Genomic DNA, 22,906 nt, shown 5'->3' on the forward strand with positions numbered 1-22,906 from the left:
TTAGTTGTATTTCAGTTCAACAATTACTTTGATAAAATACATATTTTGTTATGTGCAGATGGCTTTAGATACCTATTAGGTCCATAAATTACAATATAGCATATACTCAACACACAAAAAATGACAATTTGTTGTTGACAAAGGAGAGCTGGACATATAAAGGGCTCTATTACCTTCAGTAGTTTAGGGCCTCATCAAATCTAAATCTGGCCCTGCCTCTGACAGAAACAATTAGGAACAGAACAAGCCAAAAGTTCACTAAGGAATGGGAGTGCTATAAAAACTAGAAAAACATTGTTCTCAAATAAAACCTTTATTATGCTTTGATTATTTTTTTGCAAAAGACAAAACAGTTGTTATAATCAAACAAGCTAATACCAAGAAACGGAAAACATCCAAAGAAGGCAGTTAGTGAGAAGGAAAATTTGACCCAAATTGAGGTGGCGGACGGAAGCCAACCCAAAAGATTAGAGCCAGGGGTGGCCAACTCCCAAGAGACTACGATGCTACTCACAGCGTTAAAAACTGGCAATGATCTACCCCCTTATTTGGGTTCAGGTCAAAGTTGCCCATTTTGGGGGGGTTCGTATCAAAGTTGTTGAGTTTTTTCAGGGAGGAGGTAAAATCTTGAGCTTTTTTTTAGGGGAGCCACAGTTGTTCAACTTCTTTGGGGGGAGCCCATGATCTACCAGTGATCTACTGCAGACGTCCAGTGATCTACCTGTTAGACATGCCATGTCTGGGCACCGGAAATCGGGCAGAGCGCCACCGGAAGTCGCTTCTACGCATGTCCAGACACCGCTGCTGATCCCTTATTTTTCAATCTGGGAGTTGATGGCTATGATCAGGTTACATCGCATATTATTATTAATAATATTATTTATTTAACTGCAGTTCTATCCCACTATTTTTCAATCATGGAACCCAAGGCAGCATAAGATTCCATGATTCTGTAAGTGTGGTTCCCTGCTAGTGACCCATCCAGCTACTGATTTACACCCAGACCTGCTTATCTTCAACAAGATGGTGTCCTCATGTGCCTTCAGACGATACCCTAGACCCTGCCAATAAACGAACAGTGTGAACCTAAGCATATTTTACTCTAGGAGTAAGTGCCATTGAATTCAGTGGGCCTTATTCCTCTGTTAGCCTGTTTAGAATTGTAATGCAAGTTGTCCTGAGTTGGGTGGTAACCTCCAATCAATAATAAACAGTGCCAAGTAAAAAAAGAGAGAGAAATTGAAGTATTAATGAGTATTTTTTAAAGGGAAGGGGAAAGGGTTAGGGGGAAAACGAGCCAGGTGAAGAGGCTTCTTTACTCATATATTCTTAAAATTATATATTTAGTATAACGGTTGAGGATTATCTCCCTTGGTCTTTCCCCACATCTCTTCCGTTTTCTCTAATTGACAATAATATGTGTTCCGTCTGCTCCTCAATCACCAGGGGATATTTTAACTCGCCAGTGTTGCAGCAATATTGCCATGAGTGGCAGTTGGAAGAGTCCTTCCTTGTTCTTCTAAAACACCCTTGAATCATATGAAAGACTCTTGAGGGCATCTCTCAAATAGGCCAAATGGGAGTTGCTCCTAAGTAAGTGTACACGGGACTGCAGAATTCAGATTGCTTGTGGACGGCGGGTGTGAGACAAGAAGGCTGCTGGAAATTGAAGAAGGCAGAGATAGATGGATGTTTATACAGTTGGTGGATTAAAGGCATGGAGCAGGGTTTGAAGCTGGTATGTCTCTTTTCTTTCCCGGCCTTCTCAGCTCCCTGCAACCGAACCTCTGGCACCCACAGAGATCATCTGTGAATCCTCTAGAGAACAGATGCAATAAAGCTCAGCAGAGATAGACTCGGCCTCCGTGGCCTTGGCACACTGTGGAAAGGAAAGGAAAAGTCAGAGCCCAAAGATCTGCCAAACCCCATCGCCCAACAGGGCCACTCAAGACATCACAATAGACAACAAAAGATGAACCGGGCAATTCTATACACTTATACCCAGAAGTAAGTCCTATTGTGTTCAATGGAGTTTGCTTCCAGGTGAGCAGGTGGAGTTCACTGTTCCCATGCTCAGTCTTCTATGGGCTGCTTTTGAGAGTGAGTCCCCCCCTTAGGGCTTTCCCCCACTAAAAATGATGATGATGATGATGATGATGGGTGCTGCAAACCTTAGGGTTCCCCCAAGCCTGCAGATACCTCCTTTTTTGTGCATGGACGGTTCTGTTTTGGCTACATAAGCTTCTCAACATGGAGAATGAGTTTGCTATCCTATATAATAATGTCCAAGTTGTCCCTGCGTCCAGTTGTCCCGTGTGTCCCTGGGGTACTGCGCATGTACCCCAGAGACACAGGGATTGGACGGAGGGACATCGGCCAACCGCCGCTCCGCCAACCGCCGCTCCGAAGCCCAGTTTCATGCTGGAGGTGCGCGGCGAGGCGGCGGGGGAAAGAAGCGCTTCCCCCGGCAGCCTTGCCGCGCACCTCCGGCATGGGACGGCGCTTCCTCAGCCGAAGCGGCAGCGGGCGCCGAGGGAAGCCGGCTTTGGCTTGGCGGCGGCGGGAAGAAGAGGAGGAATTCCTCCTCTTTTTCCCGCCGCCGCCAAGCCAGTCCCCAAGCCGAAGTGCGGCGCGGCGGGGGCTTTTCGCTGTTTGACTTCCCGGAGTGAAGGGGGAGGCAAACGGCGAAAAGCACCCGCCGCGCCGCACTTCGGCTCGGGGACTGGCTTGGCGGCGGCGGGAAGAAGGGGAGGAATTCCTCCCCTTCTTCCCGCCGCCGCCAAGCCAGTCTCCGAGCCAAAGTATGGCGCGGCGGGGTTTTTCGCCGTTTGCCTCCCCCTGGGGGGAAGGCAAACGGCGAAAAGCCCCCACTGCGGACTGGCTTGGCGGTGGCGGGAAGAAGGGGAGGAATTCCTCCCCTCCTTCCCGCCGCCGCCAAGCCAGTCTCCGAGCCAAAGTATGGCGCGGTGGGGTTTTTCGCCGTTTGCCTCCCCCTGGAGGGAAGGCAAACGGCGAAAAGCCCCCACTGCGGACTGGCTTGGCGGTGGCGGGAAGAAGGGGAGGAATTCCTCCCCTTCTTCCCGCCACCGCCAAGCCAGTCCTGGAGCCGAATTGCGGCGTGGCGGGGGCTTTTTGCCGTTTGCCTCCCCCTTAGCTCGGGGAAGGCAAATGGCGAAAAGCCCCCCCCCCCCGCGCCGCAATTCGGCTCTGTCCCCCGCGCGCTTTAGTTTGGGGAAGCAGGCAGGGAGACGCAACAGCCCGGGAAGCTGCGGGCTGTTGCGTCTCCCTGCCTGCTTCCCCGAGCCGTAGCGCATCGGGGGACAGCCGAAGATCGGCGGGCGCTGTTTGCCGGGGTTGACAAACCCCGGCAAGCGGCGCCCGCCGATCTTCGTGTGACAGGCAGTGGGGAATGCAGGCAGGCAATAGAGCAAGCGCCTGCCTGCCTTCCCCGCCGCCAGTCCCCCGGTGCTTCGTGCAGCGCTGCTGGGTGCCGACCCGGCAGGCCGCTTCCTTGATCTGGCGGCCTGCCGGGTCGGCGCTGATCAGCGCTGCGCGGAGCACCGGATCGAGGAGCCGGCATGCATTCTAGCGCCCGTTTATTTAACGGGCTGAAGACACTAGTTCATATATAACAGGGGTGTGGGACGTTTTCCAGCCAGAGGGCTGCGTTCTCTCCATGAGGGACCTACAGCAATGGATTAGGGTGCAGTTGGCATTAAGAGCAGACGCTCCAAGTGTCCCTATTTTCCAGGGACAGTCCCAGATTTACAGATGCCATCCTGGTTTCTGATTTGATCCCACAATGTCCCGCCTTTCCTTAGGATGTTCCTATTTTCATCAGAGAAACGTTGGAGGGTATGGAGTTATGCAACCCCCGAGCCACCCGAATAGAAGTTTTTTTAAAATGTTTAGTGTTTTATTAGGTTTTTATGTATGTTGGAAACCACCCAACATGACTGGGGCAACACAGTCAGATGGGCGGAGTATTATTATTATTATTGAATATGACTTCCCTATTTTCATTGGAGAAATGTTGGAGGGTATGCAATAGTATGAATAGTAAATAGTAAAATTATTATTATTATTGATTAAGACGTCCCTATTTTCATCGGAGAAGTGTTGGAGGATGCAGTTAGCATTAAGAGTCACAATCAGAGCAAAACGTGGCACCATCATATTGAAGAATTAGGAAGTGGGGAGGTTGCTGTCAAACTCAGATCTTGCTTACAGTGGCACCTCGGGTTAAGAACTTAATTCATTCTGGAGGTCTGTTCTTAACCTGAAACTGTTCTTAACCTGAGGTACCACTTTAGCTAATGGGGCCTCACGCTGCCACCGCCACGCAATTTCTGTCCTCATCCTGAAGCGAAGTTCTTAACCCGAGATAATATTTCTGGGTTAGCGGAGTCTGTAACCCGAAGCGTCTGTAACCTGAAGCATCTGTAACCCGAGGTACCACTGTACAAGCTTCCCGTTGGTGCCAGACTGCCCTCCCCGAGAACAGGATGCTGGACGAGGGGGTTTCATCCTCACCTAACAGGCTGCTCCAGAAAGCCACAAAAGTGGCCGCCCCTGTAACGGCCCCACAGGCGGCTGGGTTCTTGCGCTTCGTGCTGACGGAGAAGCCGCCTTGTCCAGTGGCCTCGATCTCCACCACATGGTAATCGGGGAGGCTGTGGTGGGGAAGAGCAGTCGGTTAGACTGGAGCTTTTTAGGAGGGTGGTGGCAGGTGCCGTCCTTTTGCCAACATTCCCACCTGCTCGGCAGGCAGAGGCCAGGGACTCACTTGGGGTCAGCTATAAGACAGCCTTTCACACCGTCGAAGCCCAGGCTGGGGGCGGCCATGCAGGCTGCTGCCATGGTGTTGACGTTGTTCGGAGCCAAGGGACACAATCTCCGCACGGGGCCATCGTAGAGGACCACGCGTTCCTGCTGGGCACCCTTCGCAAGCTCCCCCAGGTGCCCACCCAGTCGGAAGCTGCTGGGGTGTTTCACCATGGTAACAGTCAATGCCTAGAAGATGGAAGGAGAAGAGTCAGAGAATTTGCCTTCCAGCCACTTAGATCAGAGGTTTTCAAGGGGTGTGCTGTGACAGAGGAGGATGGCAAATGCGACAGGAAGATTTAAGGAACCATCAAAGAAACAGTTAAACATTTCAGTGTAGTCAATCATCATCATCATATTTATATACAGCCCATCTGACTTGGTTGCCCAGGCCACTCTGGGCAGTTTCCAACAAAATATTAAAAGCACAATAAAACACCACCCATAAAATAAAATAAAATTCCTTCCAGAAGCACCTTAGAGACCAACTAAGTTTGTTATTGGTATGAGCTTCCGTGTGCATGCACACTTCTTCAGATACCTGGAAGGAATTTTTTTATTTTGTTTCGACTACGGCAGACCAACATGGCTACCTACCTACCGTATATCTATCACCCATTAAAAACTTCCCTGAGCAGGGCTGCCTTCAGATGTCTTCTAAAAATCAAATTGTTGCTTATTTATTTGCTAAATTCTGGGTTAGCAATATTTCATAATAGGGCATGATTTTAGAGTATGTGATGCAGTTGGGCATCGCCACCTAGTTCTGTCATGGAATAAAGCCAGGATTACAATGTAAACAAAAAAATGTATGTTTTTACACTGCTTGAGGACCTTTTTTGATCAAGTGGTTTATAAATCTGCAATCAATCAAATCCATTCTGGTAGTCAATATACTGCCACACACTCCTTCCTCTTTGCAGTCTTCCCATTTACCTACTTGCACTGCCAACATAGCTGCCAAGTACCCCGTTTTCCCCGGGAAACCCCCCGTTTTTACTTACCTTTTCCCGGTGCCCCCCCCGTATCACTTCGTCTCCCGTTTTTCTCTGTTATTTTCTCCTGCCGGCAGCCATTTTTTTCTTTCCGATTTGCCCTTCTATGGGCACCAAAAATGGCCGCCGCCGGCTTCAAAAGTCGCATCTATGCATGTCCGGAAGTGCATAGACGCAACTTCCGGTGTCACACGGCTACCGGTCCCGGATTCTGCAGTCCGGGACTTGGAAGGTAAGACTGCCAATGCGATGCCCCCCTCTGGGATCTTACCTGAAGCATCCCTCCGTCATCCAACCTCTGGATGTCTTGTCCACCCCATAGAGCCCCACTGGGGATATAGAGGGTGTGCCCGGCCTCTCTTGAAGCTTTGCGCAACTTAAGCTCGGTGTCTAAATCTGCCAAGGCCGTTGGCGATCCCACCTAGTAGAATGTAGAAACGTTTACTTTGCAGCTACTGGTGTTGGGAAGCTAGAGGAAGAAAGCTGATTTGGGTGGAGACTGGCTACTCCTCCTCATTTATTTAATGGGAAATAATTCATTTTGTTGGATGAGGACAGAATGTGGGAGAGATTAGCATCTGACCAGAGCAGGGGGGGGGGGTTGGAGGGAAGTTCATTTTCAGTGGGATAAGCAAAGGGGAGTGGGCAAGGGTTTTAAGAAGAGAGGTCTTAGGAGGAGAGAGGTGGGAACAGAGGCATTTCTGTGGCATAACCAAAGTCTGGAAGGCACCAGTTTTCTGTTTATGAATTTTGAAACAGTATAGTGCAGGGGTCAGCAAACTTTTTCAGCAGGGGGCCGGTCCACTGTCCCTCAGACCTTGTGGGGGGCCGGACTATATTTTGGAAAAAAAATATGAACGAATTCCTATGCCCCACAAATAACCCAGAGATGCATTTTAAATAAAAGGACACATTCTACTCATGTAAAAACATGCTGATTCCTGGACCGTCCGCGGGCTAGATTGAGAAGGCGATTGGGCCGCATCCGGCCCCCGGGCCTTAGTTTGGGAACCCCTGGTATAGTGTTATAAAAATATTGTCAGTATACAGTGGAACCTCAGTTTATGAACACCTCGGTTTACGAATTTTCGGTTTACAAATGCCACGGACCCATCTGGAACGGATTGATTCACTTTCCATTACTTTCAATGGGAAAGTTCGCTTCAGTTTATGAACACTTCAGTTTATGAACAGACTTCCGGAACCAATTACACCCATGCTTCGGGTTAAGTACGCTTCAGGTTGAGTACTCCGCGGACCCGTCTGGAATGGATTAATCCACTTTCCATTACTTTCAATGGGAAAGTTCGCTTCAGTTTATGAACAGACTTCCGGAACCAATTGTGTTCATAAACCGAGGTACTACTGTACAGTATTATTAGCTGATTAAACATTAGGCAGTTTCCTAGGTATGGAAAGAAAATGTAAAGCAGGAAGGGGAGCCCTCAGGATCTCAGATCTGATCCATTTGCCACCTGTTGAGATTCAGCATCTGAGTGATGGACAAGCATGCAAAGCGTACTAGTCGAAATCACCCTCTACCCTCTCTTTTGAAGAGGCAAGGAAGCCCCACCTGCGACTTTTGGGTGGTTCAATTCCTGCCCCCCCCCCATTTCACAGGCATCTCCCAAGGGCAACAGAACCATCAACCTCATCTATTGAGCCAAAAGTTAATTTGGGGTTTTGTTTATTTTTTAAGTGATTTGGAGCAGCTGCAGAACTGTTCGGGTTTTTTTTGGATTGTGCCGGTTTTAACCACAAGAGCACATAGGAAGACAAAAGAAAAATCTATTCGCACAACACAGTGAAGGCTGAGATGAGAAACTTTTTCCGGCAGAAGCGGATAAAGGCAAGATGCTAGATTTGTGATGTTTGAATCGTGGGCGAGGGGTGGAGGGAGGCTGAATGAAAAGGAACATGCGTGTTTCCTTAATAGGATGAGCCAAAATTGTCTGTTTATTGCAGGCCTTCCGTCTGGACACCAGAAATCGTCTGGAGTGTTTGGAGGTTCTCGTCTTTTGTCTGGTCCCTGGTCCCTATAAATAACACTGTGTGATGTTTAAATGCTCCTGTGGTTATTTTTATAAATTTCTGAGCTCTAGACCAGAACTATGCTGTTAGCAGAGCAAAACAAAGCTTTGCAAAATAAAAAGGTGAGAGAAATCTCTCTCTCTCTCTCTCTCTCTCTCTCTCTCTCTCTCTCTCTCATATACACACACACACAATATGCCAGTGGCTGGCCGTAATAAAACTGGTTCACAACGACACTATTTCACAGTGCGGAACTATTGACAAATGTAAAGAAAGGGCAAAATCTGCAGGACAGTTTATGTTAAACAAACAGCATCAGAATAGCCTCACTTACAATTTCCCAGCCCAGAACATTAAAAATAAAAATGAAGCCAGCTGCCAACACATTGTTAGGTTCATTTGCTTCCAGGTGACTTGGATATTGACAAGCTGGAAAGTGTACAGAGGAAGGTGGCCAACATGATAAAGGGTCTGGAAGCCTGATGAGGAATGGTTGAGGGAGTTGGGTGTTGTTCAGCCTGAAGAAGAGAAGACTGAGAGGTGACATGATATCCAATATCCAAAGGGTATTGATATCCAATATATTGATATCCAATATATTGATCAATATATTTATATTGATATATTGATATCCAATATCCGAAGGGCTGTCACATGGAAGATGGAGGAAGCTTGTTTTCTGCTACTCCGGAAGGGAGGACCCAAACCAATGGAGGAAAATAACGAGAAATGAGATCCCAAGTCAACTTTAGGGAGAACATTCTGAACAGGCCACCTCAGAAGATGGTGAACTCTCCTTCTTTGGAAGTTTTGAGACAGGTTGGGTGGCCGTCCATTAGAGATTCTTTAGTTGTGATTCCTGAATTGCAGATGGTTGGACTAGGCGGCCCTTGGAGTCCCTTCCAACTCTACAATTCTGTGATTCTATGATTGAGGCAAGAAGCACTTCGCTGGATGCAGGTGGCCCCTGGGGCGGGGAAAAGTTATGGGACACTCCCCCCCCCCGACAGACTCGCCTGGCAACTGCAATAACACCTTTTCTATGTCAAGTGAAGACCCTTTTTATTCTCCTAGCTCTTACAGTTCTATGTGTACGATGCAATTTGGATCTTTTGATGCTGGGTTTTAGGCTATGTCATATGGATTTTATGCTGATTTTGTTGATGGGGGAGATATTTGTTTGATACTGGGTTATTCTTTATTTGAATTCTATTTCCTTTTCTTTCTTTTCAAATTTTCAACATCAAAAACATACAAAAACATACACTTACACATAAAGAGAAAGAAAAGAAAAGGGCAAGATAATCTTACAATACATATTCGTAGACTGCTATAGATATTGCAATGTACATATTAAGAAAACTAAGATATATATATTAATATAAATATGAAGTATAATAAGAAAAAGAAAAAAGAAGAAACGGCTACATCAAAGGAAAAAAAAATCGATAAAAATGCCTATCGATCAATAAGCAATGCTTAATATAATTCAAACCAATGCTAAGGTGTTTTGTATACAAAATCCTTTGTATTGGGTTGAATCTCTTTTCAATTTGATGTGTTGTTGACTTCCGTCTATCTCATTGTGCTTTCAGTTTGACTATTCCTATTTTTACTCTGTATTTAATTATTTGTCCTCAACTTGGAATGAAGAGAAAATATTTTACTTTCTGTGAAATTATTCAAAACACAGCCAAGTGTTATTGTTGGAACCTTGTTTTGTCAAATAATTATTAAAACATTCCCATTCTTTTTTAACCTTATCTATCAATCGGTTTCTTATTAACTCCGTCATTTTAGCAAGTTCCAAGTACTCGCATAATTGCCATTCCTCTCTCATTTGTGTTAGTTTGTTCTTCCAATATTTCGCTATTAAGATTCTGGCTGCTGTCACTGCGTAGAGAAACACTTTTTTACTTTCATTTGGAATGTTTATTGTTAAGATACCTAATAAAAATGCTTCTGGTTTTTTTTGGAATGTATGTTTTAACATACCTTGCCGACAAAGGTCCGTATACCGTAGTTAAAGCTATGGTTTTCCCAGTAGTGATGTATGGAAGTGAGAGCTGGACCATAAAGAAGGCTGATTGCCGAAGAATTGATGCTTTTCAATTATGGTGCTGGAGGAGACTCTTGAGAGTCCCATGGACTGCAAGAAGATCAAACCTATCCATTCTGAGGGAAATCAGCCCTGAGTGCTCACTGGAAGGACAGATCATGAAGCTGAGGCTCCAATACTTTGGCCACCTCATGAGAAGAGAAGACTCCCTGGAAAAGACCCTGATGTTGGGAAAGATTGAGCGCACTAGGAGAAGGGGACGACAGAGGACGAGATGGTTGGACAGTGTTCTTGAAGCTACGAACATGAGTTTGACCAAACTGCGGGAGGCAGTGGAAGACAGGAGTGCCTGGCGTGTTCTGGTCCATGGGGTCACGAAGAGTCGGACACAACTAAACGACTAAACAACAACAAATGTTTTAACATTTCTTTTTAACTCCTAGTAAATCATGTTTGGATTCTATTTTCTATTCTACCTTGGGGGGGGGAGAGTTTTGTATATCACCCAGGGGGTTGTGTTGATGGGTAGAATAAAACTGTGTTTGGGGAAGGGCAGAAGCAGGGGAGGGGGGGGAGAACGATGATTTTCATTGGTCAGAAAGGCGATCTAACCACACCTTGAAGAATGCTTTGAAGGGGGTGTCCTGGTAGCCCTTACCATGAAATCTGCAGCTTTCAAAAAGGACTCCCCATGATCTTGTACAATGCAGGGATGGGCCACTTCGATGATGATGTCAGCCCGCCTTTAGAGAGAGGAGAGAGGCGTGGTAAGATGGCTGGATCTGTCATTGTGCCAAGGACACTCTGGCTGAGGGTCCAAACCAAACTTTAGTGGCAAGTGTGGGGAATGGCAATCTGGTCCCCCACCCTGAGGTCCCCCATCTTTGGACTACTCCGATTCGCAGTGGCTCTCCAGAGTTTTCCTAGCCCTACCTGGAGAAGCTGGGGGTTGAACCCTGTCTTGCCAGGGTGGTGCATGCCCAGGTTATATCCTGCTTGCACTACTGCAATGCGCTCTATGTGGGGCTACCTTTGAAGGTGACTCGGAAACTATAATCCAGAATGTGGCAGCTAGACTGGTGACTGGGAGTGGCTGCCGAGACCATATAACACCGGTCCTGAAAGACCTACATTGGCTCCCAGTACATTTCCAAGCACACTTCAAAGTGTTGGTACTGACCTTTTAAGCCCTAAACGGCCTTGGGCCTGTAAACCCCCATCGTTCAGCCCGGACACTGAGGTCCAGCTCCAAGGGCCTTCTGGCGGTTCCCTCATGGCAAGAAGTGAGGCCTTCTCAGTAGTGTCACCCACCCCATGAAACACCCTCCAATCAGATGTCAAGGAGATAAGTAGCTATACAACCTTTAGAAGATATCTGAAGGCAGCCCTGTAGTTCTTGAAAGTTAAATGTTTTATTTTTTATATATGTTGGAAACCACCCAGAGTCGCTGGGGCAACCTAGTCAGATGGGAAGGGTGCTGCTGCTACTACTACTACTAAAGGTAAAGGTAAAGGGGCCCCTGACCATCAGGTCCAGTCGTGTCCGACTCTGGGGTTGCGGCGCTCATCTCGCTCTATAGGCCGAGGGAGCCAGCGTTTGTCTAGCTTCCGGGTCATGTGGCCAGCATGACAAAGCTGCATCTGGCGAACCAGAGCACACGGAAACGCCGTTTACCTTTCCGCCGGAGCGGTCCCTATTTATCTACTTGCACTTTGATGTGCTTTCGAACTGCTAGGTTGGCAGGAGCTGGGACCGAGCAACGGGAGCTCACCCCGTTGCAGGGATTCGAACCGCCAACCTTCTGATCAGCAAGCCCTAGACTCTGTGGTTTAACCCACAGCGCCACCTGCGTCCCTTTGGCATGCAAAGTATCTGCTCTGTGAATGAGCTATGGCAACATTGTGAATGGCCAATGCAATCCTCGGATTGCTTACTTGGATGCAGGGATGGTGGAGAAACGAGACTCAGCTCACATTTTAAGGTAAACCTACATAATTCGCACTTTCCTAAATGATCTATGAACTGAAACACATTCCTTTGAAATTCACACTACTCTGAATTTTGCAACGCACTTCTCCAGGTAAATAATGTGTAAGAAAATATGAAAATAACGTATAAAAATACATTAGGGGGTGCTTTGTTGCAAAAATGTATATACTGCATTATGCAAAAAATTACCGTGTTTTTCCGTGTATAAGACTAGGTTTTTTAACCAAAAAATTAGGCTTAAAATTGGGGCTCGTCTTATACACGGGTAGCGCTGAGGGGTGTTTTCTTAATTTGGAGTCCCCAAAAGTAGGGGGCATCTTATACATGGGGGCATCTTATACACGGAAAAATAGGGTATATTGTCTATTAGAAGAAATTGCACTAAAATGCTGGTGAATTTTCATGAGGACTTAAAACATATACAGTCGTATCTTGGAAGTTGAACGGAATCCGTTCTGGAAGCCCGTTGGACTTCCAAAGCATTCGACTTCCAGATTGTGGCTTCTGATCGGCTCTTGCAGCCGAATAGAAGCCCGGTCATATGCTCGGCTTCCAAAAGAACATTCGAAAACAGTCACTTCCGGGTTTCGATCGTTTGGGAGCCAAAATGTCCGAGTTCCAAGGCATTTGACAATCAAGGTACGACTGTATATATATATATATCACAGGCTGATGCAGAAAGGTGGGGGAACCAAACTTCAGATTACAAAAAGGGAAATTGACAGATTAATTCCCCCTTACTTGGATGCGAGTGCCAGTAAGATCAATGAGACTTACTCCCGGGTAAGTGCACAGTCATACCTCGGGTTGCGTTCGCTGCAGGTTGAGTACTTTCGAGTTAAGTACTTGGCGGACCCGGAAGCGTTTACTTCTGGGTTCCGCCGCGCACGCATGCGCAGAAGCGTTCTGTGTGCATGCGCTCTATTGCCGCTCTGTATATGTACTTTTCGGGGTGCGAATGGCACCCCGGAACAGATCAGGTACGTACCCAGAGGTACCACTGTACAGGGGATTGCAGGCTGAGCGTTTATCTCAAGGTATTGTGGCATTTTTGCAGCATGTGCGCTGATAGATAGATAGATAGTTTATTACGGCCATAGGCCCATATTCAATACCAATATACATTGTACAACAAAGCAAATATGACAAAATAAAATTAATAAAATTAAAATACATATCTGAAATCATAAATTTCTAGATTCCATTAAAATAAGAGCAATACAGCACTTAAAATATCAGATTATCACTATAAATCAGTATTATATAAGCGAGATCAATAATCATAAAGTAATCCATTTTTCCTCTTATAAGCTAAGACTGTAATCAGAAACCTGGCAACAAAAAGGGACCTACTCGGATCAGAATCTTGCAGTAAATGTGTTAACTGTGTTTCCAAGGAGTCACCCGAGGTTTCCGATAATAAAGGGAACAAAAATCTGGTCCTAGAAACTGAATGCAGTGGGCAACAGCATGTGCGCTGTAGGTTCATGCATGGGCGTAGCCAGGATTTTTGTAGGGGGGGGCAGTTGCCCCTCCCCGCCCCCTCCTTGGCAATGCCCATGGTTCATGGTGGTTCGTTCTCTTTATCTTCACCAACACACAAACACACACACACACACACACAAAAGCAGCTAGGTCCTGGCTGGGCTTGCCTGCTTACCACTCCAAGAAGTCAGTCAGCTTCCCCAGCTGCAGCTTCTCTGGCACTTTCCCTACCAGCTTCTTGGCGTCCCGGTTCCAAACAAAGGCCAGCTCCAGCCCGTGTCGGAGTCCGTCATCTTGTAGCCGTTTCACCAGGTACTGGCCTGGAGACAGAAAGTGGAACAGAAAAGTATCACAGATTCAGGACTTGGCTCTGTGTCTCAAACACCTGCCGCCCCGTCAAATCTGTTTCTTGCCGAGGCACAAATGCCCGTCTACTGAACCCTGGCACCATTTCCCAGGATTTCTCAAACTCTAACACAGACTAACATCACAACAAAGAGAGAGAGAGAGAGAGAGAGAGAGAGAGAGAGAAAGAGAGAGAGAGAGAGAGAGAGAAATGGTGTTCTCTTAGGATGCAGAGCTCATTTTTGTCCTTTGGGTGGCATCTTTTCGAGTTCCCGGCGAAGGAATCACAGTTTCATGCCCTATTTTGTGAGTGCCAAGGAAGATCTGTCTGGCCACAGTGGGAAAACAGGAAGATCTTATTCTGATCCTGCAAAGCAATTCTTTTCTTCTTAAAGAAGTAATACAGTAATACAAATTTAATGTGTTCCGAACGCACATTCGTAAGTAGAAAAAAATTGTAAGTCGTATCCTATAGGAATGCATTGGGAGAAAAAATTCGTAAGGAGAAGCAACCCTATCTAAAAATTCGTAAGTAGAAAAAAATCCTATCTAAACCGCATCCAAGTTGGCGGACGGAGCTCCATTCGTAAGTAGAAACATTCGTAAGTAGAGTTATTCGTAAGTAGAGGTAAAAAGGTAAAGGGACCCCTGACCATTAGGTCCAGTTGTGACGGACTCTGGGGTTGCGCGCACATCTCGCATTATTGGCCGAGGGAGCCGGCGTATAGCTTCCAGGTCATGTGGCCAGCATGACAAAGTTGCTTCTGGCAAACCAGAGCAGCACATAGAAACGCCGTTTACCTTCCCGCTGTAGCGGTTCCTATTTATCTACTTGCATTTTGACATGCTTTCGAACTGCTAGGTTGGCAGGAGCTGGGACCAAGCAACGGGAGCTCACCCCATCACAGGGATTCGAACCGCTGACCTTCTGATCAGCAAGCCCTAGGCTCAGTGGTTTAACCACAGTGCCACCTCGGTCCTGTAGAGGTTCCACTGTACATTTAGAAGTAAAGGTAAAGGACCCCTGGATGGTTAAGTATTCAAAGACAACTATGGGGTTGCGGTGCTCTTCTCACTTTCAGGCCAAGGGAGCCGGCGTTCATCTGCAGACAGCTTTCCAGGTCATGTGGCCAGCATAACTAAACCGCTTCTGGCACAACGGAACACCATGACAGAAACCAGAGCGCACGGAAACACCATTTACCTTCCCGCCGCAGCAGTACCTATTTATCTACTTGCAATGGCGTGCTTTTGAACTGCTAGGTTGGCAGGAGCTGGGACAGAGCAACGGGAGCTCACCTCATCGCAGGGATTCGAACCGCTGACCTTCCGATCGACAAGCCCAAGAGGCTCAGTGGTTTAGACCACAGCGCCACCCGTGTCTCTGTACATTTAGAAGTAGAGAACTTCCCCACTAGCTTTCACCTCCAGCACAAATCAATGCCAGGGCCACACAGAGAAACAAATAATTTAGCAGGAATGGGGAACTTGCGCACTTCCCAATGTTGTCAGACTCCCGTCAGCCTCAGCCAGGATAGTCAATGGTCAGGGATGGGTGGAAGGATCCACCAGGAGTCTTAGTTTCTCAGCCGCTCTGGCCCACAAACTCACTGGTGCAGAGGACTCTTAACACCAGGTTCGTGGGCCAGACCTCCAAATGTCACACGGACATGGCAATATAACAAGTATTCTGAGAATCATCAGGTCTTTCCCAAACCAGGACAGGATAAATTGTTTTATGAAACACATTGTATGTGTGTGTGTGTTTTAAATTTTATTTTGAAATAAAAGGCATTAGAGGACTAGACCAGGCATCCCCAAACTGCGGCCCTCCAGATGTTTTGGCCTACAACTCCCATGATCCCTAGCTAAGAGGACTAGTGGTCAGGGATGATGGGAATTGTAGTCCAAAACATGCCCGGACTAGACAGTGGGAAAAGGTACTCAACAAAGGGAGAAAACACATTGCCTAGGAAAGCCATATTAAGAATCAGATGGACAGAAGAAGAAGAAGAAGAAGAAGAAGAAGAAGAAGAAGAAGAAGAAGAAGAAGAAGAAGAAGAAGAGGAGGAGGAGGAGGAGGAGGAGGAGGAGGAGGAGGAGGAGGAGGAGGAGGAGTCTGGATTTGATATCCCGCTTTATCACTACCCAAAGGAGTCTCAAAGCGGCTAACATTCTCATTTCCCTTCCTCTCCCACAACAAACACTCTGTGAGTTGAGTGGGGCTGAGAGACTTCAGAGAAGTGTGACTAGCCCAAGGTCACCCAGCAGCTGCATGTGGAGGAGCGAAGACGCGAACTCGGTTCACCAGATTACGAGTCTATCGCTCTTAACCACTACACCACACTGGGAATGAGGGAAATTGTCAAGAAGCACCACCTACCTAGATGTCCATAGCCCACAATTCCAACCCGTCTTCTCCTTTGGTCCCCAGACATTCTGCCTGTCCTGGTTTAAGAAAACAACAGATATGCGATATTGTTCACTGCAGAGAAGCATGGATCTGAGACTGAAAGGGTTTGAATGCATGCCTATATTTATGCCACAGATCTAACAGTGAAATCCTATCCATGTCTACTAGAAACTCGAGGCCCCTTGAGTTTAGTGGTATTTACTTGAAGGTACGTAAGTGTACACAGCAGAGGAACTTCTGGCCCTCCATTCATTGCTGGATCCCAACACCCATCAGTCCCCGCCAGCATGCCCAATGGTCAGGGACGATGGGAGTTGTCATCCAGCAATATTTGAGGGCCATCGCTGGTATGCAGGATTGCACCCCAAATTCACCACTGGGCAAAACACTCCCTGCTTCATCTTCGTTTGGATTCCCAAGGTGAAAAGTAATAATTGTAGCAATAATATTTGCATAAAGCAAGTATGAAAACCCACTGTAAATTTTAAAGTGGATTGCGTGTTTCTACAGGTTAAGCATCCTCCTGCAGTGCTCTCTGTGTGCGCACGTATAAAAAGATGTACACAGAGAGAAAGATACTTCAGAGTGAGCAGCTATTTGAATTTAAGAGCCGATTCTTCACCTTCACACCCACTAGATTTCTCATTACTCATTTAATTGATCAGCCGCAGCTGGATCTGTGTGAATGGATTCCACTGAAAAGCGTTTATGTTTTGAGATGGTATGATAGTGCCTGCAAGACATCAGTTGATGTTGCTTCATCATGCGATAGGCAAACATGTGAAGGAGCCCTAAGAATAGATTCCTGTCTTTCCTTCCCTGTTCATCCTTCGAATCGTGCATCCCTGTTTCTTCTTTTACATTTTGTTCCACTTCTGCCACCATTCACACCCGTCTGCCTCTATATCAAGGGTGAGGAACCTATGGTTTGGCATAGAGCAGGTTTTTTATTCAGTTTGCATTTTAAAAAATCAAATATAATTTCAATTTTATACATCTCAATAATTTTAACGTTTCTAAACTCGACTTCCTTCCCCCTCTTCCTGCGGTTCCTTAAATTTATTTTTTATTTTTTTGCATATTCCAAATTAACTTAACTTAATCATTTATTCATCTACTTTAAATGTATACTCTTATAAAAATGCAGGTTATTACGTTAAGCCTGCCAGTGTTCTTATCTGTTCACAGTTTGTTTGTAAATATCCAATAAACCATTTCCATTCTTTTATAAAAAGTCTGTTATCTCGAGTTCTTATTTTTCCGGTAAGTTTTGCCATTTCTGCGTATTCCATACGTTTTTGTATCCATTCTTCTTTCGTTGGGACTTCTTCTTTCCATTAAAATGTCTTCTTTGCTTTTAAAACTGAATCTATCTCACTTTCCAAAACAATATGAGAACTGAAACTCCCCCATCTTTCGAAATTTGCACTTATCCGAATGTTGTGATGCAGTTCTCTAACCATCCAAGGTTTGCAAAAATGTATATACTAAGGGGAAACGTGTATTACACATGAAGGCATTCGTTAAAACGACATACAGAAATTCATTATATTACGGGAAGCTGCTCGCAAAAATTAGTCAAAACTGCGTGCAAACTTGTGAAGAAATCTGTAGAAGAAATCTGTAGAAGAGAAGAGTTTTGGATTTGATATCCCGCTTTATCACTACCCGAAGGAGTCTCAAAGCGGCTAACAATCTCCTTTTCCGTTCCTCCCCCACAATAAACACTCTGTGAGGTGAGTGAGGCTGAGAGACTTCAGAGAAGTGTGACTAGCCCAAGGTCACCCAGCAGCTGCATGCGGAGGAGCGGAGACGCGAACCCGGTTCCCCAGATTACGAGTCTACCGCTCTTAACCACTACACCACACTGGCTCCCTGTACTAAAATATTGAAGAATTTTCATGGGTATTTAAAAACAAAATTCACAACTTGCTGCAGAAATGTGAAGAACTGAGTTTAAGATTGGAAATGTGAGCGATGATGGGTATTGTAGTCTAGGAATGCCTGCATTAGCTACCACCCCTCTCTCTTTATTTCTTTGTCTTATCCTTCCAGTTCGTTAATAACTCCCCATCCAAAACAGACATTATATCTCACCTTCCACCCACCCCATACTTATAGGCCCCAAATCCCCTCCACTTTTTGAACTGACTCACCTGAGTCGGTTGCACTGATTCCCTGGCACTCAGGCAACTGCAGGATCCCAGCACGAAACAGAGGACTTTTCTGTATTGATGCCCTTTGGTCAATTGATCCCTGGAGGATGTTAATTATTAGCCTGGGGCCTGCAGTCCTCCAGAGAATGGGTTGTTGGCAGGAATGTGCAGTAGTTAGAAGACAGCTAGTGAAATTCCCTCGTAAACTCAGCCGAGTTGCTCCTTGGCTATATAGCATCAAATAATGACTTGGATATGTGAATGCATCGTCACAGATTAATTGCCACAGGTAGCATTTTATGTTGCCATTACACTCTCCTTGCACTTCCAAGTACTGCAATGTTCCAGGGGCATAACTTTAGGGTTGGCGGTGCAATCTCATTCATGCCTGTTCGGAAGAAGTCCCACCGAGATCAGTCGGACTTACTCCGTGTAGGATTTCAGCTTTGCGTTTTGTTTTGTTAGGGACTTCATAAAAATTATATTTATAAAAGAGGAGCAGCTTCTTGTGCATTCGCTAAAGACTTGGGGGGGGGGAGAGAGAGAGAGAGAGAGAGAGAGAGAGAGAGAGAGAGAGAGAGAGAGAGAGAGAGAGAGAGAGAGAGAGAGAGAGAGAGAGAGAGAGAAGTAGTGCTCATTCCACATTTGAATGCGAAGCGATTTAAACGGCAGCCCCACCCCCAAAAGGACACGAACCAAAACACAGCTATTCTTCCAAATCTCCACTTCTTGGACCCGACAACATGTACACGAATGAATGTATCAGGGGAAAGTTTGCATTTTTAAAAAAATAGTGAGCATGGCATATAAAAATGCATTAAGGTAAAGGGGACCCCTGACCATTAGGTCCAGTCGTGACCGACTCTGGGTTTGCGCGCTCATCTCGCATTATTGGCCGAGGGAGCCGGTGTATAGCTTCCAGGTCGTGTGGCCAGCATGACAAAGCCGCTTCTGGCAAACCAGAGCAGCACATGGAAACGCCGTTTACCTTCCCGCTGTAGCGGTTCCTATTTATCTACTTGCATTTTTGATGTGCTTTTGAACTGCTAGGTTGGCAGGAGCTGGGACCAAGCAACGGGAGCTCACCCCGTCACAGGGATTCGAACCGCCGACCTTCTGATCAGCAAGCCCTAGGCTCAGTGGTTTAGCCCACAGCGCCGCCTGTGTGTAAATGCATGTTAAGATAAATTGCTTGCAAAGCTGTTTATTTAGAGAAACATGCACCAAAGCACTGGTAATTTCTCATGAGGATTTTTTATTTTCTGCAAAGTCATGTGGACATGGGGCAAGCTGAACTGAAGACTGAAAAAATAAGAAACAGTGGAACTGAAATTGACAGGTCTATCCATCCCTAGCATTTACACACATACACAAACACAAAACACGCTTCCAGTTTCAGCTAAAGCACAAACCAGGTGCGATGTTGATTGCGTCGTTTGATGTTCCCGTTGTGTTTTGGGCTGTGCTTGGAACGGATGCTACGGTAGTTCAGATGAATAATGTTTCTGTTGACTATTGTCCCTCTCTGTCCTGGTACAGTATAAGCCTTGGCCTGCTTCCCCTTCATTTATCCCTCTTCCTCCTACAGTTGCAAACTTGCTGTTTTGCTTGTTCATCCCCTGCCCAAATGCTTGACAAATGCTGAATTTGCACATTTGCCCCGGTGAACTCACAGACAACCGATAAATTGGCTGCGGCACACGGAAAACTGCTCCGAAAGTGGGATGGGATCAAGCCGACTGAACTTTCTGATAAAAGGAATGAGTGGACAAATTAATAAGGAATCCAGAACCCTATCCAGGTGTCCTTGCCCAAACCTGCATAGGAAGAAGCAGATGCCAGCTCTCCCCTCAACTCTACTATGCATGTCAGCTCCCACCCCAGCATTCCCACATTGAGCAGGAATTTATTTACTGTACCTGTTCAGCTGAATATATTTAGGAGCATCCATGCAATATCAAGGTTCCTAAGCACTGGGGAGATTATTCCTGTGTCCGTAGAATCATAGTATTGTACAGTTGGAAGGGACCCCAAGAGTCATCTAGTCCAACCGCCTGCAATGCAGGAATCTCAGCTAAAGCATCCATGACGGATGGCCACACAACTTTTGCTGAATAACCTCCAAGGAAGGTCCACAACCTCCCGAGGTTGAACAGCCCTTACCGTCAGAAGGTTCTTCCTGATGTTTGGTCGGAATCTGCTTTCTTGTAACGTGAAGCCATGGGTTCGAGTCCTACCCTCTAGAGCAGGAGAAAACAATACTGGTTCCCTCTTCCATGTTACAGCCTTTAAGGCATGGGTAGGCAGACTAAGGCCCGGGAGCTGGATCCGGCCCAATCGCCTTCCCAATCTGGCCCACGGACAGTCCGGGAATCAGCATGTTTTTACATGAGTAGAATGTGTCCTTTTATTTAAAATGCATCTCTGGGTTATTTGTGGGGCATAGGAATTTGTTCATTTTTTCCCCTCCAAAATATAGACCGGCCCACCACATGGCCTGAGGGATTGTGGACCGGCCCCCAGCTGAAAAAGGTTGCTGACCCCTGCCTTAAGGTATTTGAAGGTGGCTATTGTATCTCCCTCCAGTCTCCTCTTTTCCAGGCTAAACATACCAAAATCCCTCAACCGCTCCTCATAGGGCATGGTTTCCAGACCCTTGATCATCTTGGTTGCCCTCCTCTGCACACTTTCCAGCTTGTCAACTTCCTTCTTAAATTGTGGTCTCCAGAGACGTTCCTCCTCAATGTGGGAAGCTCAGAAATGCAGGTGGCACCCATAGGGACACTGGGGACAGGGCTAGCATGTGTGGCCTTGCTCCTCCGTACGTGGCATCAGGCAGTGTGGAGTAGTGGTTACGGTGTTGGAATAGGGCCTGGAAGAGCAGAGTTCAAATCCCAACTCAGCCATGATGCTCACACAGGGTGATCTTGGGCCAGCCCCTGTCTCTCAGCCTAGCCTACCGGTACCTCTCAGGGCAGGATGATTTAGAGAGAGGCAGGAGAGAACCATGTTTGGCACTTTGGGGTCGCTGGGGGGAAACGTGGGCTAGAAATGCTAATAAATAATGCCTGCAGAGGGCTTACATTTCATAGGTGTAATGGTGGCACCTGAACACAGGGTGATGCCAAAGGTTTGCGATGCTGGCATGAAATAGTTGCCGTTCCCTCTTCCTCCAGCTACAAGGGACCAGGGGAAGTCTATGTCATTTGAAACAGGGGACCCAACCACAGCTGATGTCATTTTTCCGCCTAGAATAATCAGAGGTGGGCTAATAATAATCGGGATCACAGAAGATGGGGGGGGGGTGATTAACCCTTTCCTTATCTGCTGCACTCCTGGGAAAATTTTGTTCAGTTATTTGCAATAGGATGGGAAGGGCTTTTCTGTCCAATATGCATGCTGGCTTCAGAGCAGGGGATGATTTCCCCCACAAATACAGCAGAAGGGGAACAGGGAAGCAATTCCTTCGCACGCAGAAAGTCCCAGGTTTAACCCTCGGCATCCCTGGGTAGGACTGAGTACCGGTCCCTGGCCTGAAACCCTAGAGAGCGGCTGTCAGTCAAGGATCAAAGGGCTGGTCCCCTTTGCTTTTTTGTATACCTGACAGTGAGTGGCATTCCTCTGGCTCTCCTTCTGCAACCCTGAACCCTCCAAGTGCCCCTATTTTCCAAGGATTTACAGAAGCTGTCACAGTTTCTGATTCAATCCCAGAATGTCCCGCTTTTCCTTAGGATGTCCCTATTTTCATCAGAGAAATGTTGGCGGGTTTGGAGTTATGCAACCTCTGGGGCCGAGGAGATAAGTAACTGCACAACCTTTAGAAGACATCTGAAGGCAGTCCTGTATAGGGGAGGTTTTTATTTTTAAGTTTTTATGTTTTTATATATGTTGGAAGCCACCCAGAATGGCTGGGGCAACCCAGTCAAATGGGCAGGGTATAACAACAACAACAACAACAACAACAACAACAACAACAACAACAACAACAACAATAGGATAGGGCACCCCTATTTTCATCGGAGAAATAGTGCAGATTACAGTGGTACCTCAGTTTATAAACACAATTGGTTCCGGAAGTCTGTTCATAAACTGAAGCGAACTTTCCCATTGAAAGTAATGGAAAGTGGATTAATCTGTTCCAGACAGTCTGCGGAGTACTTAAACTGAAGCGTTCATAAACTGAAGCGAACTTTCCCATTGAAAATAATGGAAAGTGGATTAATGTGTTCCAGACGGGTCCGCGGAGTACTCAACCTGAAGCGTACTTAACCCGAAGTATGAGTGTAATTGGTTCCGGAAGTCCGTACTCAACCTGAAGCGTACTTAACCTGAAGCGAACTTTCCCATTGAAAGTAATGGAAAGTGGATTAATCCGTTCCAGATGGGTCCGTGGCGTTCATAAACCGAAAATTAGTAAACCGAGGTGTTCATAAACCGAGGTTCCACTGTATTCACTTGGGTCCTGCTTGTGGTCTTGCCATAGGTATCTGGCTGGTATCTAAAATTAGGTATCTAAAATTATCATAATCATCATCATTCTTATAGCATAGGACGTCCCCATTTTCATCAGAGAAATGTTGGAGGGTATGCCCATGCACCATCACTGAC

The 22,906-nt window shown here is 46.4% G+C and overlaps 1 protein-coding gene across 1 annotated transcript; it reads right to left on the reverse strand.

Moving 5' to 3' along the window:
• Nucleotides 1–299: 299 nt before the first annotated feature.
• Nucleotides 300–18,420, reverse strand: ASPDH (aspartate dehydrogenase domain containing). Its single transcript, XM_035137064.3, has 8 exons — nucleotides 18,299–18,420; nucleotides 16,113–16,177; nucleotides 13,560–13,704; nucleotides 10,568–10,652; nucleotides 6,091–6,240; nucleotides 4,787–5,013; nucleotides 4,534–4,673; nucleotides 300–1,879 (listed from the first exon to the last, which is right to left on the reverse strand). Exons 2-8 carry the CDS (start codon nucleotides 16,165–16,167, stop codon nucleotides 1,842–1,844), a joined length of 840 nt encoding a protein of 279 aa, XP_034992955.1. The 5' UTR covers nucleotides 16,168–16,177; nucleotides 18,299–18,420; the 3' UTR covers nucleotides 300–1,841.
• Between the last annotated feature and the right edge of the window lie 4,486 nt (nucleotides 18,421–22,906).

This window comes from Zootoca vivipara, chromosome 12 (assembly GCF_965207765.1).
Source record: "Zootoca vivipara chromosome 12, rZooViv2.hap1.1, whole genome shotgun sequence".
In the NCBI taxonomy this organism is placed as follows: Eukaryota; Metazoa; Chordata; class Lepidosauria; order Squamata; family Lacertidae; genus Zootoca; species Zootoca vivipara.